This window comes from Rhinopithecus roxellana, chromosome 4 (assembly GCF_007565055.1).
Source record: "Rhinopithecus roxellana isolate Shanxi Qingling chromosome 4, ASM756505v1, whole genome shotgun sequence".
NCBI classification, from domain to species: domain Eukaryota; kingdom Metazoa; phylum Chordata; class Mammalia; order Primates; family Cercopithecidae; genus Rhinopithecus; species Rhinopithecus roxellana.
Genome location: NC_044552.1, coordinates 124,717,827 through 124,733,513, shown reverse-complemented (window position 1 = coordinate 124,733,513; position 15,687 = coordinate 124,717,827). Strand labels below are relative to the sequence as shown.

The 15,687-nt window shown below is 37.8% G+C and overlaps 1 protein-coding gene across 1 annotated transcript in view; it reads left to right on the top strand.

The window, feature by feature from the left end:
• ENPP3 (ectonucleotide pyrophosphatase/phosphodiesterase 3) overlaps nucleotides 1-15,687 on the top strand; it is a 98,026-nt gene that overhangs the window by 56,686 nt on the left and 25,653 nt on the right. The window contains exons 15-17 of the mRNA XM_030929638.1: nucleotides 3,956-4,083; nucleotides 12,161-12,227; nucleotides 13,754-13,841. Coding sequence (XP_030785498.1) covers nucleotides 3,956-4,083; nucleotides 12,161-12,227; nucleotides 13,754-13,841 — 283 coding nt within the window. The remainder of the gene's footprint in view (nucleotides 1-3,955; nucleotides 4,084-12,160; nucleotides 12,228-13,753; nucleotides 13,842-15,687) is intronic.

Genomic DNA, 15,687 nt, shown 5'->3' with positions numbered 1-15,687 from the left:
ATTGCTATAATCTCATGAGAAAACTTGAACAGATGAAGAGCTGCTTCTTATGGGTGAGTAAAGAAAGTGGTTTCTTGAGATGGAATCCAACCCTGTGAAGATGTCATAAACATTGTTGAAAAGACAACAAAGGATTTAAAATATTCCATAAACTTAGTGGATAAAGCAGCAGCTTTGAGAGGACTTGAGAGTATTGACTCTAATTTTGAAAGAAGCTCTACTGTGGTTAAAATGCTATAAAACAGTTTCGGATGTTACAGAGAAATACTTTGTGAAAGGCAGAGTCCACTGATGCAGCCAACTTCATTTTTGTCTCATTTTAAGAAATTACCACAGCCACCCCAGCCTTCAGCAACCACCATTTTTATCAGTCAGCAGCCATCAACATTGAAGAAAGGCCCTCTACCAGCAAACAGATGACAACTCACTGAAGGCTCAGAAGATCATTGGCATTTTTAGCAATTAAGAAATTTAAAATTCAGGTATGTACTTTTTAGACATAGTGCTGTTGCACACTGAAAAGATTACAGTATAGTGTAAACATGACTTTTATGTGCACTGGAAAACCAATTCATACAACTTGATTTATTGTGGTGGTCTGGAACTGAGTTCAAAATATCTCCAAGGTATGCCTGTAGAGTAAAATCTCTTGAGGATGGAGTGCGAAGGACTGAAAATAAACAGTGAGCAAAGAGTGGTTAATATAATCTGGGACCCACTGCAAGTTTCAAGTAGAATGGCCTTTAGAGCAGAAATTCTTTACAGTGATGATCACTCTGTTTTTCTCTCAACACCTTCCAGTATGCTGAGCTTGAGTAAAAACTGTAGACATTCTTGCCCCCTCTTCTGGTGAAGTGTATACATGCAATGTGTTCATGCTGAGTGGATGCGTAGTTCAGAAGTTTCAACATGTGCACTCTCTAAATCCACATATGGTTTTATTTCTGTTTCATCACCTCATGATCCCCATAACTGAAGCTCTGTTGGTGAGGAAGGGTAAATCTCTAATAATCCCAGTCGTGCAAGGGGATTGAGTATTGCAGGCTTTGGAAATCCATTGCATGGCATCACAGATATGAACTGGGCCTGGAATTACACAGCCCCAAAGAAATGAACTACCATTTCACATAGTCCATCCTTCCCAGGAAAGTATTTCATGTGGTAGCACAGTATTCCCAGCAGTGCTGTTCTGTGGACCTATATTGAGTTTATTTTGGACAGACATAACCAAGCATGAAGTGGCAACTTTTTAAGTTCTACAGCACTCTGACTACATGAGAGACATCACTACCATTTATTCTGAGATAAAATGTCAAAAACTGGGCCGGGCATGGTGGCTCATTCCTGTAATCCCAGCACTTTGGGAGACCGAGGTGGGTGGATCACTTGAGGTCAGGAGTTCAAGACTAGCCTGGCCAACATGTTGAAATGCCTTCTCTTCTAAAAATACAAAAATTAGCCGGGCATGGTGGTGGATGCCTGTAATCCCAGCTACTCTGGAGGCTGAGGCGGGAGAATTGCTTGAACCCAGGAGGCGGAGGTTGCAGTGAGCCAAGATCACACCACTGCACTCCAGCCTGGGTGATAGCGCAAAACTCAGTCAAAAAAGAAAGAGAGAGAGAGAGAGAAAGAAGAAAAAAGTCAAAAATTGTATCTCAACTCTGGAGACTTCATTCCAAATTCTCAAATGCAAAGAATCACTGGTACTTCTTCGCAGGTAGGCAGTGTGCCTTCGGTTTTCTCTGGATTTACTCTGGCTATACAAACGCCAGGAAAGTGTGACGGATTACACACAGGGACAATTTATAGTTAGTCCCTTGCATCTTGGGGGAAGCTGCATACTCAGCAGCTGCCAGCTTGTGCCTGCCTGCAAGTTACAAAAATATTGGCTTAAGAAAGAAGTAATGATAAATAAAACAGTAGAAGCATAAGAAACCTGGAAAATATGCCAAAATAGGCAAGAAAAACTGGCAAAAATATGTTTGCAATATATACTTTTGTTTTTCCTCTTTCATTCTATAAACTCTCTTTGCTCTTCCACTGTCTGTATTTTGTTTAAATTTTGTTTGTGTAAATTATGTGCTTCATAGTTTCTCTTATTTTTCTTATCTAAATTGTCCCTGAGATAGTAGTGACACACTTGTTAATGTATATGACATATTGTGGCTTAAAATAAATAAGAAAATGAGGAAATAGGAAAAATTTCATTTTCTTTGTTTATGGTTTTTCTTCTTGTTTCTCAAAATGGTCATGAGGGAGAGAAAGTTCCTTTGTGGTTCTATTTCTCATTACCTCGTTTTTCTTTTACATAAATAGATACCAATGTGATCTGCATTTCTACAATTTTAAAATATGCCATACAGTCATAATTATTAAAGAAACAAAATTTTACTCCAATTTGTAAGGAACCCACAATTTTTTTACAAATAGAGAGACTATAATAGGTTTCAAAAGCCATTGACTTGATTGGAAAACTAAGCAAATGTAGGTTATTTAAAAGATAGATTGAGTCTGTTGGAAAGTACTTTTTTGTGCAGTTAACTACTTTTCAATTTTTTAAATTAAAAATAAATTAAAAGTGACACACTTGTTGATATATATGATATATTGTGATTTGAAATACATGAGATGAGGAAATAGGAAAAATTTCATTTTAAAGTAATTTAAAACTACTTAAAAATTTTTTTACTCATGTCTACTAATATGGTATATATTTTTATACATAATTTAGACTCAAAAGTTGTCATTGTCTCTCTAAATCTAGATGTTTGTCCATTTCTGTTAAAAAAGAGGGTAATTTATAGTGGTTTAATATATATTATATATGTTATATGTGATATATGATATATGGTTATATATCATGTATTATATAATATAGTTTATATTATATATTATATAATATTATATGTTATATATTATATATAATATAAACTATATTATATAATACATGATATATAACCATATATCATATATCACATATTTTATTTTATTTTATTTATTTATTTTTTTGAGACGGAGTCTTGCTCTGTTGCCCAGGCTGGACTGCAGTGGCCGGATCTCAGCTCACTGCAAGCTCTGCCTCCCAGGTTCACGCCATTCTCCTGCCTCAGCCTCCTGAGTAGCTGGGACTACAGGCGCTCGCCACCTCGCCCGGGTAGTTTTTTGTATTTTTTAGTAGAGACAGGGTTTCACCGTGTTAGCCAGGATGGTCTCGATCTCCTGACCTCGTGATCCACCCGTCTCGGCCTCCCAAAGTGCTGGGATTACAGGCTTGAGCCACCGCGCCTGGCGCATATATTTTATAATATATAGTCATATATTATATATTATATATGATTATATGTATAGATGATATGTGATATATGATATAGTTACAATACATTATATATGATATATAGTTACATATTATACATTATACATGAAATATATAATATATAACCATATATCATATATAATATATTTTATAATATATAGTCATATATATTATATGTGGTGATATGTATATATGATATGTGATATATATGCTATATAGTTATATATAATATATACGGTTATATATCATATATAATATATGGTTACACACACACACACCCCCCCACCAGGAATAAAAACTGAAAACATTAACTCATAATTTAAATCAGAATTTTTATTTTTTTGAGAGAGTCTCACTCTATGGCCCAGGCTGGAATGCAATGGCGTGATCTTGGCTCACTGCAACCTCTGCCTCCTGTGTTAAATCAGATTTTTAATTGCAACCTGATTATCATTGCAACGATAAAACTAATAACCAGGGAATCTGACTACATTGATAATAGGTTTAATATTCCTATTGTATTAGCCAAGCTGAAATCCCCTTACTTTTAAAAGGTGCTTCATAAATTGATGTAGAAGATGAACTTTTAAAATTAATTTGCATATCTTATGTGTCATAAAGTAATACTTACTTGCTTTTCAGTGCCGAAAACCCGATCAGCACTTCAAACCCTATTTGACTCCTGATTTGCCTAAGCGACTACACTATGCCAATAACGTCAGAATCGACAAAGTTCATCTCTTTGTGGATCGACAATGGCTGGCTGTTAGGTTCGTGTATCTGTTTACTTATCTCATAATGCCTTTAACAACCATTTGTCATTGTAAGTCTACTTAACCTTACCCTGCTATTATCATCACTGAGTTTTCCTGAGCATTGATATTTTCTTGACTTTTTGCATGCTATTTAGCAGTTCTGCATTTGAAGTGATTGTTATTAGATTGCTGATTTTAGCATCCTTATCTTCACAATATAGATGATATTGAGGGGTAAGGCTAAGACTGTGCCCAGGGACTATAAGTGCCAGCACCTTCTTACCCCCACTATGCAGCAGACAGATGATATCAGCTGTCTTTCAGCCTGATAGAGAGTGAGTGATTACACAACTCTTTAAGACCTTTGTCATCTTTGTGGTTTTTATAAAAGAGCACATATAGGGCTGTAAGACCAAGCTAATGAATTAGTTGTAACATTTATTTCTTATTACTATTTATAATTGTAATTTATGTTGATTATTGAAACATTTGCAAAATTTAAATGTGCTTAGAGAAAACTAAAACCATTTTTGACTTTGTGCATGCTATTTAGCAGTTCTGCATTTCAAGTGATTGTTATTAGACATTATGACTTACTCCATCTTAAATAACCAATTAATCCATTGATTCAACGTTTTATTGTATGCTTGTCATGTATGCGCCAGGCCCTGCTCTAGGCATTTGAGATACAGATCTGTCTCCTGCTCTCATGTACTGTAGTGGAGAAAACTGAAAAATAAGCCAGCAGACAAATAAATATACACTTTGTGATAGCTAAACTGACAATTCCTATTTTTGAATTTCATGCCAGCACTTTTTTCCTCATGCGTAAGTAGATATAAAAAGTATCTGGACTTTACGGCATTTTTCTAGCCTATTTAATATGTATGAATGTAATGCCAGGGGGATAGAATGACAATGGCAATACAGTGGCTAAGAGATATGTTTGACAAAGAAAAAGGAGATGACACTTTGGGAGGCCGATGTGCACAGGTCACTTTAGGCCTAGAGTTCGAGACCAACCTGGCCAACATGATGAAAAATACAAAAAATTTATAAAAATACAAAATTAGCCAGGCATGGTAGCACGGTAATCCATGCTACTTGAGAGGATGAGGCAGGAGAATTGCTTGAACCCGGGAGGCGGAGGTCGCAGTGAGCCAAGATCACACCACTGCACTCCAGCCTAGGCAACAGATTGAATTCGTATTTGATTCCATCAAAAAAAAAAAAAAAAAAAAAAAGGAAAGAAAGGAAAGGAAAGGAAAGGAAAGGAAAAGGAGATGAAAGAAGACAAGGGACAAGGGAATTAGGCTCCAACATTCAGGATCAGGAACTGGGGATTTGGCTAAGCTTATTCTACAAAATAACCTGGAAACCTGTTGGGCCTGAGAGTGCAGTTTCACACTGGTTCACTAGATGGTGCGGACCCCTCTCTTTGGGATCGAAGTTTATTAGCCCTTTGTGTACTGTGGCTCAGGACATTCTCTAGAAAGTATTTTCCTTAAATATGTGAACACAATTAAGCTCTACTAATATTATATACAATTTTTAGTAACTTAGGTATGTAATATATAAATAAATATATGTCCAAGTTGGGGTGCATTCTGCAAATATTTACTGTTGAGAGTCTAACACCAAAGAAGTTAGGTCACTGGTACAGAAGGAGAAAGGGCTATAAAGTGAGAGCTCACCTATCCAAATACCTCTGGGTATCATGCATTAATACCCAATCTCAAATGGTGAGCTGTTTATTCTTTTAAAAACCAGTACTGAAATGTTAAAAGAACTGCAACCCAAGAGTTCACAGTCAGGCTCCCCACCTAGCTAGGTTGTGGGAACTAGGAAAAATTAATATCTCAGAGTCTAATTTTTCTCATCTGTAACACAAGATTAGCCTAGTTTTATTAGTTTCTTGCCATTAACATACGAACTAAACTAACCTACGTCAAAGGAAATTTTGAATACAGCCTTAACAAGAGAGCAAGTGAAGAATCTAATCTGGGCCAGGCAAGGTGGCTCATGCCTGTAATCCCAGCACTTTGGGAGGCTGAGATGAGCAGATCACAAGGTCACGAGTTCGAGCCCAGCCTGGCCAACATGGTGAAACCCCATCTCTACTAAAAAAATACAAAAATTAACCAGGCCTAGTGGTATGTGCCTGTAATCCCAGCTACTCAGGAAGCTGAGGCAAGATACTTGCTTGAACCCGGGAGGCGGAGGCTGCAGTGAGCTGAGATCGCACCACTGCACTCCAGCCTGGGCAACACAGCAAGACTCTGTCTCAAAAAAAAAAATTAATAAATAATCTAATCTCATTAAATCCTGGGTTCATTCTCTCCAACTCTTAAAACACAAGCCTCTGGCTACTTATTTTCTAGTGAAAGTACATCATATTTAGTATAATGTGCATTATTTGATAACTAGGTTAGATCCCCTTTGCACAATTATAGCAAATTTCAAAAGTTTGTATAATCTATTTTCATCATCATCATTATCTTTATTTTGCCTAAAATGTGTTAGATTTTACTAATTTCGGGAAACCTGATGTTTTGATATAGTAGAAGTATTAGTAAAGTGCTTTTTAAAAATAACGTGAATATTAGCTTTTTATTTTGGAACAGCAACTGAGAAATAAATTTCAGGCACCTTTTTAAGAACTAGAGATAACCAACAAAACACCCAACCAAAGGATCTTTGTCCAGGTAGGAAGATAACAACTATAATCAGGTGGGATAACTATCGCACAAGTACAAGGCTCAAGGAAGCAAAAATTACAGACCCAGCTGTGAATGTCAAGGAGCATCAGAGAATGCTTCCTGATAAGGGTGGTTGCTGATTGGGTTTTGGAAGACTCATGATGGGACAGGATACACGTTGCCATACAGCAGGTCTGCCATGTACAGTCTGTGGGTTGTACAGTAGCATCCTGCCAACAAGGTGAGTGGGAGTGGAAATGGAGTCTTTGCTCAGCTCACCAACCCTTAACGGGGGCTGCATTGGCCGGAGGAAGGGGATTCGTTTTTGTTGTTGCTGTTATTGTTTTTACCAAAAGTGCCATCTGCTTGCCAAGCCTTGAACACTGCCAGGCTGCATCCTTCAAAAGGCACCTTTTTTTCTCTCAATGATCTGCCCAGAGCACCTTTTTTTTTTTTTTTTTGAGATGGAGTCTCACTCTATCGCCCAGGCTGGAGTGTGGTGGTGCGATCTCGGCTCACTGCAAGCTCTGCCTCCCAGGTTCACGCCATTCTCCTGCCTCAGCCTCCTGAGTACTATAGGTACTACCTCCTGGGACTACAGGCACCCTCTACCACGCCCGGCTAATTTTTTGTATTTTTAGTAGTGACAAGGATTCACCGTGCTAGCCAGGATGGTCTCGATCTCCTGACCTCGTCATCTGCCCTCCTTGGCTTCCCAAAGTGCTGGGATTACAGGTGTGAGCCACCGCACCCGGCCTGAGCATCTTTTTAAAGCCAGCAGTAGCTCTAGGGCAAGGAAGGGTAAAGAGAAGGAGGCAGGTTTCCAGATGGAAGAACTAGATTCCAACAGTTGCAAGTAGTTCTGCATTGCTGGAGCACTGACTGCGTGAAGCTGTCATGTGTACAAAGGACCTTATCTGAAATGACAAAGGAGTGTGACTTTGATTTTGAAGAAAGTAGGCCATTGGTAGATACAGGTGGCTTGAGGTGAATACAGGGATATTTGCATTTGGAGAGTTCCTTCGAGATGCTACATGGACGAGGATGGTCTAGCACAGTGGTCCCCAACCCTTTACGCACCAGGGACCGGTTTCATGGAAGACAGTTTTTCCAGGATCAGAGCAGGAAGTAGGGGGTGGTTTCAGAATGATTCAAGCACATGACATTTATTGTGCACTTTATTTCAGTTATTATTACACTGTAATATATAATGAAATAATTTTACAACTCATTATATTGTAGAATCAGGGAGCCCTGAGCTTGTTTTCCTGCAACTAGATGGTCCCTTCTGGGGGCGATAGGGGACAGTGATAGATCATCAGGCATTAGATTTTCATAAGGAGCATGCAACTTAAATTCGTTGCATGGGCAGTTCACAATAGGATTCATGCTCCTGTGAGAATCTAATGCCACTGCTGATCTGACAGGAGGCGGAGCTCAGGCAGTAATGCTCACTGATCCACTGCTCACCTCCTGCTGTGTGGCCTGGTTCCTAACAGGTGTGGGACCATGGTCCAGGATTTGGGGAGCCCTAGTCTAGTGTGAAACAGGGAAGCCTGTTAGAAAGGTATGTAGTGACCCATTCCTGGGCTCGACGGCAGCCCCAAGGGAGTCCATGAAGCCACGGGGATGGTGAAACTGTATATAGTGCATCACCGGGAAGGTATTATGGTTAACTTAGAAGCCACAGTTTCTAGGATAGTCTTGCTTTTATCGTATTCTGTCTGACATTTGTTCTCATTAGAACATAGGTTTTTATTTCCAGCAGTGTTAAATAAAATTAGGGGTGTGTGTTGGGGGTGTATGTGTGTGTGTGAGCATGTGTGTGTGTGTGAGAAGGAAGATTCAGAAGTTCTGAAGGCAGGATGATCAATTCAGGAACTTGTTCAGGTCAGAGGATCCAGCTTAGAATGGTGGCAGTAGGCCAGGCATGGTGGCTCATGCCTGTAATCCCAGCACTTTGGGAGGCCGAGGTGGGTGGATCACCTCAGGTCAGGAGTTCAAGACCAGCCTACATGGTGAAACCCCATCTCTACTAAAAATACAGAAATCAGCCGGGTGTGGTGGCAGGCACCTGTAATTCCAGCTTCTTAGGAGACTGAGGCAGGAGAATAGCTTGAACCAGGGAGGCGGATGTTGTAGTGAGCCAAGATCACACCACTGCACTCCAGGCTGGGTGCTAGAGTGAGACTCCATCTCAAAAAAAAAAAAAAAAAAAAAGAATGGTGGCAGTTAAAGAGGAAAGAAAAGAACAAACAGGAGAGATGCCGCACAGGAAGACAGGACTTGGCAACTGATCTGGCATCAGGAGAGAAGTCTTGCTCATCTCCCACCTGTGCCATTACCCAGCTGTGGTAGAGAACCCCAGCCTTGATTTCAACTGTGTTAATTAGACATGGGGAAGATAATGGAGAATTTGTTCCAAAATATTTCATACAGGACTTGGAAGTTGAGCTAACTTATGACAGATAAAATCAACTCATTTTTCCAAGTGCCAGCTATCATTGATCCATATGTAACTTCCAGAGCTAAATTAATGATTAGACATGAACATGAGGAGGTAGAGGGCAAATTTCCAAAGTTTTTACTTGGAAATAAATAGAAATTAGAGCTTTTCAAACAATGTTTTAATCTTTTGCTTCTGAATGAAATTTTGCAATATTTACTATGGTTTTTAAATTGAGCTGGATTAGGAGATGGAAATATTTTTAAAAACTAGATTTTTCTGAAAATAGAAAAATAACCACAGTATGAGCATTAGAAAATTTACCAAAAATCTTAGTTCAAAAAACCTTTTTCTTTCTTTCATTAATGAATATTCTAGCTTTCCACACAGAATTTAAAACTTAATTACCTCCTACTAAATAATTCCAGTAGTATTGGAAAACCAAATATCTATGCAGTAAGAATAAAATCATTTATTTATTAATAATTTAAAAAATAGAGGCCGAGCGTGGTGGCTCATGCCTGTAATCCCAGCACTTTGGGAGGCTGAAGGGGGCAGATCACCTGAGGTTGGGAGTTTGAGACCAGCCTGGACAACATAGCAAGACTCCATCTCTCCTTTGTTTTTGAGACGCAGTTTCACTCTTGTTGCCCAGGCTGGAGTGCAATGGCATGATATCGGCTCACCGCAACCTCAGCCTCCTGTGTTCAAGCAATTCTCCTGCCTCAGCCTCCCGAGTAGCTGGGACTACAAGCATGTGCCACCATGCCCTGCTAATTTTGTATTTTTAGTAGAGATGGAGTTTCTCCATGTTGGTCAGGCTGGTCTCTAGCTCCTAGGCTCAAGCAATCCACCCACTTTGGATTTCTGAAGTGCTGGGATTACAGGTGTGAGCCACCATTCCCAGCTGAGAATAAAAACACTTTTTAAAACCTATTGTTCGGGCTGGGCATGGTGGCTCACACCTGTAATCCCAGCACTTTGGGAGGCTGAGATAGGTGGAACACTTGAGGTTAGGAGTTCCAGACCAGCTGGCCAACATGGCAAAACCCTGTCTTTACTAAAAACACAAAAATATTAGTTGGGTGTGGTGGCACATGCCTGTAGTCCCAGCTACTTAGGAGGCTGAGGCAGGAGAATTGCTTGAACCCAGGAAGCAGAGGTTGCAGTGAGCCAAGATCATGCCACTTCACTCCAGCCTGGGCAACAGAGCGAGACTTAATCTCAAAAATAAATAAATAAACAAACAAACAAATAAATAAACAAATAAATAAAGCCTATTGTTGTCATAGTTTTATGCCAACAATTTTATTGGAATTCACTAAGATAAGGACATGAAGTGACATCCTTAGGGTATCAAACTTAATTTCCTTAGGAAGCAGGACTTGTCTTGCTTTCCCCATTCCAGGTACTTACCTGGTCTCTCTTTTCTTCGCTCTATTGGGTAGAGTTCAGTGAGTGTGGCCTGGTCAGAGTTGTGATTTATTTTTTTATTTGTGATTTATTTTTATTTTCTATTTAAACTGAATTAGAGTCAGTTATGAATTTTTTTAAGTTTTTATGTTTAATGTATTTTTTAAAAACACTAAATTACTGTCCTGTTGTTAGTCGAGTTTGTAAAAACAGAAACCCTGTGGTGTCTCTCTCTGTGTGTGTGTGTGTGTATTTGCTGTTGGGGTGAGAGGTGGGGGTGGGGAAGCAAATGAGAGAAACCTTTTAGGGCCAGTCTTTGGAAATAGGAGTCCTTTGTTCCCTTCAGAGACCAAATATGACCTAGTATAACGCTGTTGCTTTAAAAGATCTAGGATCATTTATCGCTATTTTCCAAATATGAAAAACAGCTACTTATAAAATTGTTAATACTGCTCAATTCAAAACAGTATTAAAATGTAGGCAAAAGCGAATTAATTAAATTTGAAAAGTTATTCAAATAATAAAGCAACAGCCTATGGAAGAAAATCACAAAGGTAAACATTATATAATAATAATCTCTGAATTTACGGAATATACTAGCTTCTTTTTACCAAGTACAGTTATGTGTTGTATAACAACATTTTGGTCAACAACGAACTGCTTATGTGATGGTGGTCCCATAATATTATAATACTATACTTCTACTATAACTTTTCTATGTTTACATGTACTTAGATACACAAATCCTTGCCATTGTGTTACAACTGCCTACGGTATTCAGTACAGTAGCATGCTGTACAGGTTTGTAGCTAGGAGCAATAGGCTAGACCACATAGCCCCGGTGTGTAGAAGGCTGTACCATCCAGGCTTGTGTAAGTGTACTCTGTGATGTTTCCACAATGATGAACTTGTGTAAGAATGCATTTCTCAGAACATATTCCTGCCTGCCCTTAAGCAACGCATGACTGGATTATAATTAACTTGCCCTGCCTATTCTTTATTCATGCTTTCATATTATTTTCCTAGACATCTTCACTGGAAAACAGAAATTGCTATTTTTCCCCAGTTGCAAAGATTTATTCCTAAAGCATTGAAATGCTAAAATAACATATTAACCAAACTATTCTTCAGCATGTCGTCATTGATGTGTCAATGACACATTGATGTGTACACACATGAGCTTGAAGACAAATTCACTTTTTAAAAAATCTGTGCCTTTATTACTAGCCTTTAGTCAGTATCTATCAGTCAGAGGCTTTTGAATTCTATTTATAGATCCTGGAATTTTCCGTTCTTCTCTCATACTCTTCTGTTTGTTCCATTATGGTTATGAATTTGAGCATGAAAATAAATACATTTATTCATTGTTGATATAAAAATTTACTTATTCTGTTGTTGATAGAAAAATATATTATTCTGTTAACTAAAAATTTACTTATAAAATTTACAGAAACTATATAAAATTCATTAAAGCTTACAATATGGTCTCATATCAATATATTGATCAGTGTGTAATAATATTTTTTCTTTATAGGAGTAAATCAAATACAAATTGTGGAGGAGGCAACCATGGTTATAACAATGAGTTTAGGAGCATGGAGGTAACTTACTGCTTTTTTTTTAACTTTTATTTTAAGTTCAGGGGTACATATGCAGAATGAGCAGGTTTGTTACACAGGTAAACATCTGTCATGGGGTTTGTTATACAGATTATTTCATTACTCAGGTGTTAAGCCTAGTTACTGCTTTTTTAAAACAGATATTTATTGCACACCTATTTTATTATAGGCAATGTCCAAGACTCTTGAATACATCTGTGAACAAAACAGATTAAGATCCTGCCCTCATGAAGCTTTTATTCTAAGAGGGGGATACAGACAGTAGGAATAATAAAATAATATATTATTTGTTATGTCAGATGATAAATACTGTGGGAAATAAAGAAAAAGTAAAAGAGAGTAAGGGAGAAATTGGGAGTATTTGGGGGTACCCTGGGGGCAGTAAGCAACTTTAAATAGGGTGGAAAGAGTAAGAGTCATTGAGTTGACATTGAGCAGAGACTTGAAAAAGGTAAAAGAATTCGCCTTTCAAATATTCAGGAGACAAGTATCCCAGGCAGAAGAAACAGCCACTGAAAAGGGCCAAAATTGGGAGTGTGCCTGAGTCTATGAGTAGAAGGCAGTTGATAATCCCCCATAGGTAAAGCTTTGCAACCTGGTTATCTCATCTACTTCCATTTGTAACACACACACACACACACATACACACGCACACTCCTTTCCAAATAGAAAAAAAAATGTGTTAGGCCTTTTATGAATATGTTTCTTTTTATTATAACATTGCCATGGTGAGTTATATCTTTTTGTAAATATTTGAAAACAATCTCTGGAGAAAGAGCTTTACTATTAATTGGGGTACTATATAATAGTTAAATTAATTATTGCAAGAAAAATCTATGCCTCCAATTCTTTGATGATTATCTTAATATATGTATGTATATACACACACACCTGTTACCAAAACATAATTGCTTATCTATGTTTGATACTTTTCTTCTAATTGTTTATAGTCTAAAATAATTTGATCTGTTATAAATGCAATCAAGTTAACATTAATTAATTCACTGTAAACCAAAATATTTAGGTCTTTTTATCCCAAAAGTAAAAGAGAGAAGTATAAGTGGATCAGGAAGTTAGACTTCATCTAAAAAAAAAAAAGTTAACATTTTTGTATCATGTATTAACATATTTGATTAATGATATGAAATAGTATGAAAAGATAATATGATGTTATATGATTAAATTTCTACTAAATATTGTGCACATATTACAGAATTATGCTGATACTGCTTGGGTGCTATTGTTTGTATTCTCCTACTTTATTGGTATATGAGGTGCTAGGGAGGTAGGTAGAGACAGAAGTAAATATAGCATTGACTATATTTGATTGGGATTGGTACAACATTACAGGTGGCAAAATATGAAAATCATTTTCAAAACTAAAAAAAAATCCCTACAGAGGCCTAATACAAATAGGAGAGTAGTTACAGAAGGAAAATTGTGTCTCTTCCTATATTTGGTTTTGAATTTAGATGACATCTAATAATAATATGACTATTACCACCTAGGCTATCTTTCTGGCACATGGACCCAGTTTTAAAGAGAAGACTGAAGTTGAACCATTTGAAAATATTGAAGTCTATAACCTAATGTGTGGTAAGTATATTTAAATAAGTTTGCCAACAAAATATGGATAGTTTTAAATAAATGTAATTTGAAATTGGTAGCCAACTGAATCCCAGAGCCTGGATACTCTGTAGTGAGAAGGCAGAAAGTAAAAAAGATGAGGAAGAATTATTCATTATTCAGACTTATTCAGCTGTAAGAGTGAATTCTTTTTGTTTTACTAGTAATGATAAACTTTATTTTTATTTTTGAGATGCAGTCTTGCTCTGTCACCCAGACTGGAGTACAGTGATGTGATCCTGGCTCACTGCAACCTCCGCCTCCCAGGTTCAAGTTATTCTCCTGTCTCAGCTTCCCAAGTAACTGGGATTACAGGCGTGAACCACCAGGCCCGGCTACTTTTTTTTGTATTTTTTGTAGAGACGGTATTTCACCATGTTGGCCAGGCTGGTCTCGAATTCCTGACCTCAAGTGATCTGCCCACCTTGGCCTCCCAAAGTGCTAGGATTACAGGCATGAGCCACCAAGCCCAGCCAGTAATGATAAACTTTAGATCTCAGAAGACCAACCTTTCTGTTAGTTAGTTACTAGATGATAATTTAACTTAATAAAACTTAGGTAAATAATACTTCCAACTTTTCAAAGCAAGAGAAACATACCTAAAAACCCAAATATTTTCTTGTAATTACAGAGAGAAGCTCTCTGGCATAAAAACATGGGGAAAAAGTCCTAGCTGGATAGACACTTGTTATCATACTCAATGTTAGAAAAACCTTAAAGCATTAGGATTTTAGGAAGCCTAACCTACCTTCCCACCTGCGTGCTTGCTGCGGGCCATTGTATTAACAAATCATTTATTTACCTAGCAAGGCAATGAGTAAGCTGCAATTTCACTGTTAGCTTTAGAAATTTGGACATAAACATGCTTACAACTGTCTCTCTTAATCTTGTCATTGGTTTGTGGTAACTGAATGTGACTTAGAGACCAAAAGGTATTCAGGGTTTTTGTTTTTGTTTTTGTTTTTGTTTTTTTTGAGACGGAGTCTCTCTCAGCCGCCCAGGCTGGAGTGCAGTGGCCGGATCTCAGCTCACTGCAAGCTCCGCCTCTCCGGTTCACGCCATTCTCCTGCCTCAGCCTCTGGAGTAGCCGGGACTACAGGCGCCCGCCACCTTGCCCAGCTATCAGTTTTTAAAATGGTGTGTTGTAGCCTTAAAAACTTACATTCTTGATCCGCACGGCTAGGTTTATGGTCTGGACTCTTGTCCCTTTGCAGAACTGGCTAAAAGGAACTAGATAGGACTGCAGTTCCAGGAGAGATCTGTTAGTGGCAGGCAGTCGGCAGGAATTATTTAAAAGGCTATATTGGTAAAATATTTATGTTTCATAGAAACACACAAACATGCAAATTATGTTTCTATGAAACATACAATTGTATTTTGTATTATATATTTGGATAGAAAAAAATGAAAAAATCTCTCTGAATATTAAGCAAAATTCACTAGTTCCATTTTTTAAAAGTGTCTATCTTTAGAGAACTTTAATTAAGTAAATGTACTATAAGGAAGATTATAAGTTATTTAATTTATTTAAACTTGTTTTTATTAAGAATATAGCTTTTTATGCTAGAAAATCATGATATGCTTATGAAACAAAGTGGTGATTTAAGGAAGCTTTTCTTTGGAGAAACAGAAACCGTTCATGAAAGTTCCTCTGGTTCATCTGCAGCAACTGTTCCTATTCCTCATTTATTTCAAGAGATGGGGTTTCAGTGTCTCCTAAGCTGACCTCAAACTCTCAGGCTCAAGCAAGCCGCTTGCCTCAGCCTCTTGAGTAGCCGGGACTACAGGTGCACTGCTGAACTGGATAGTTCTATTC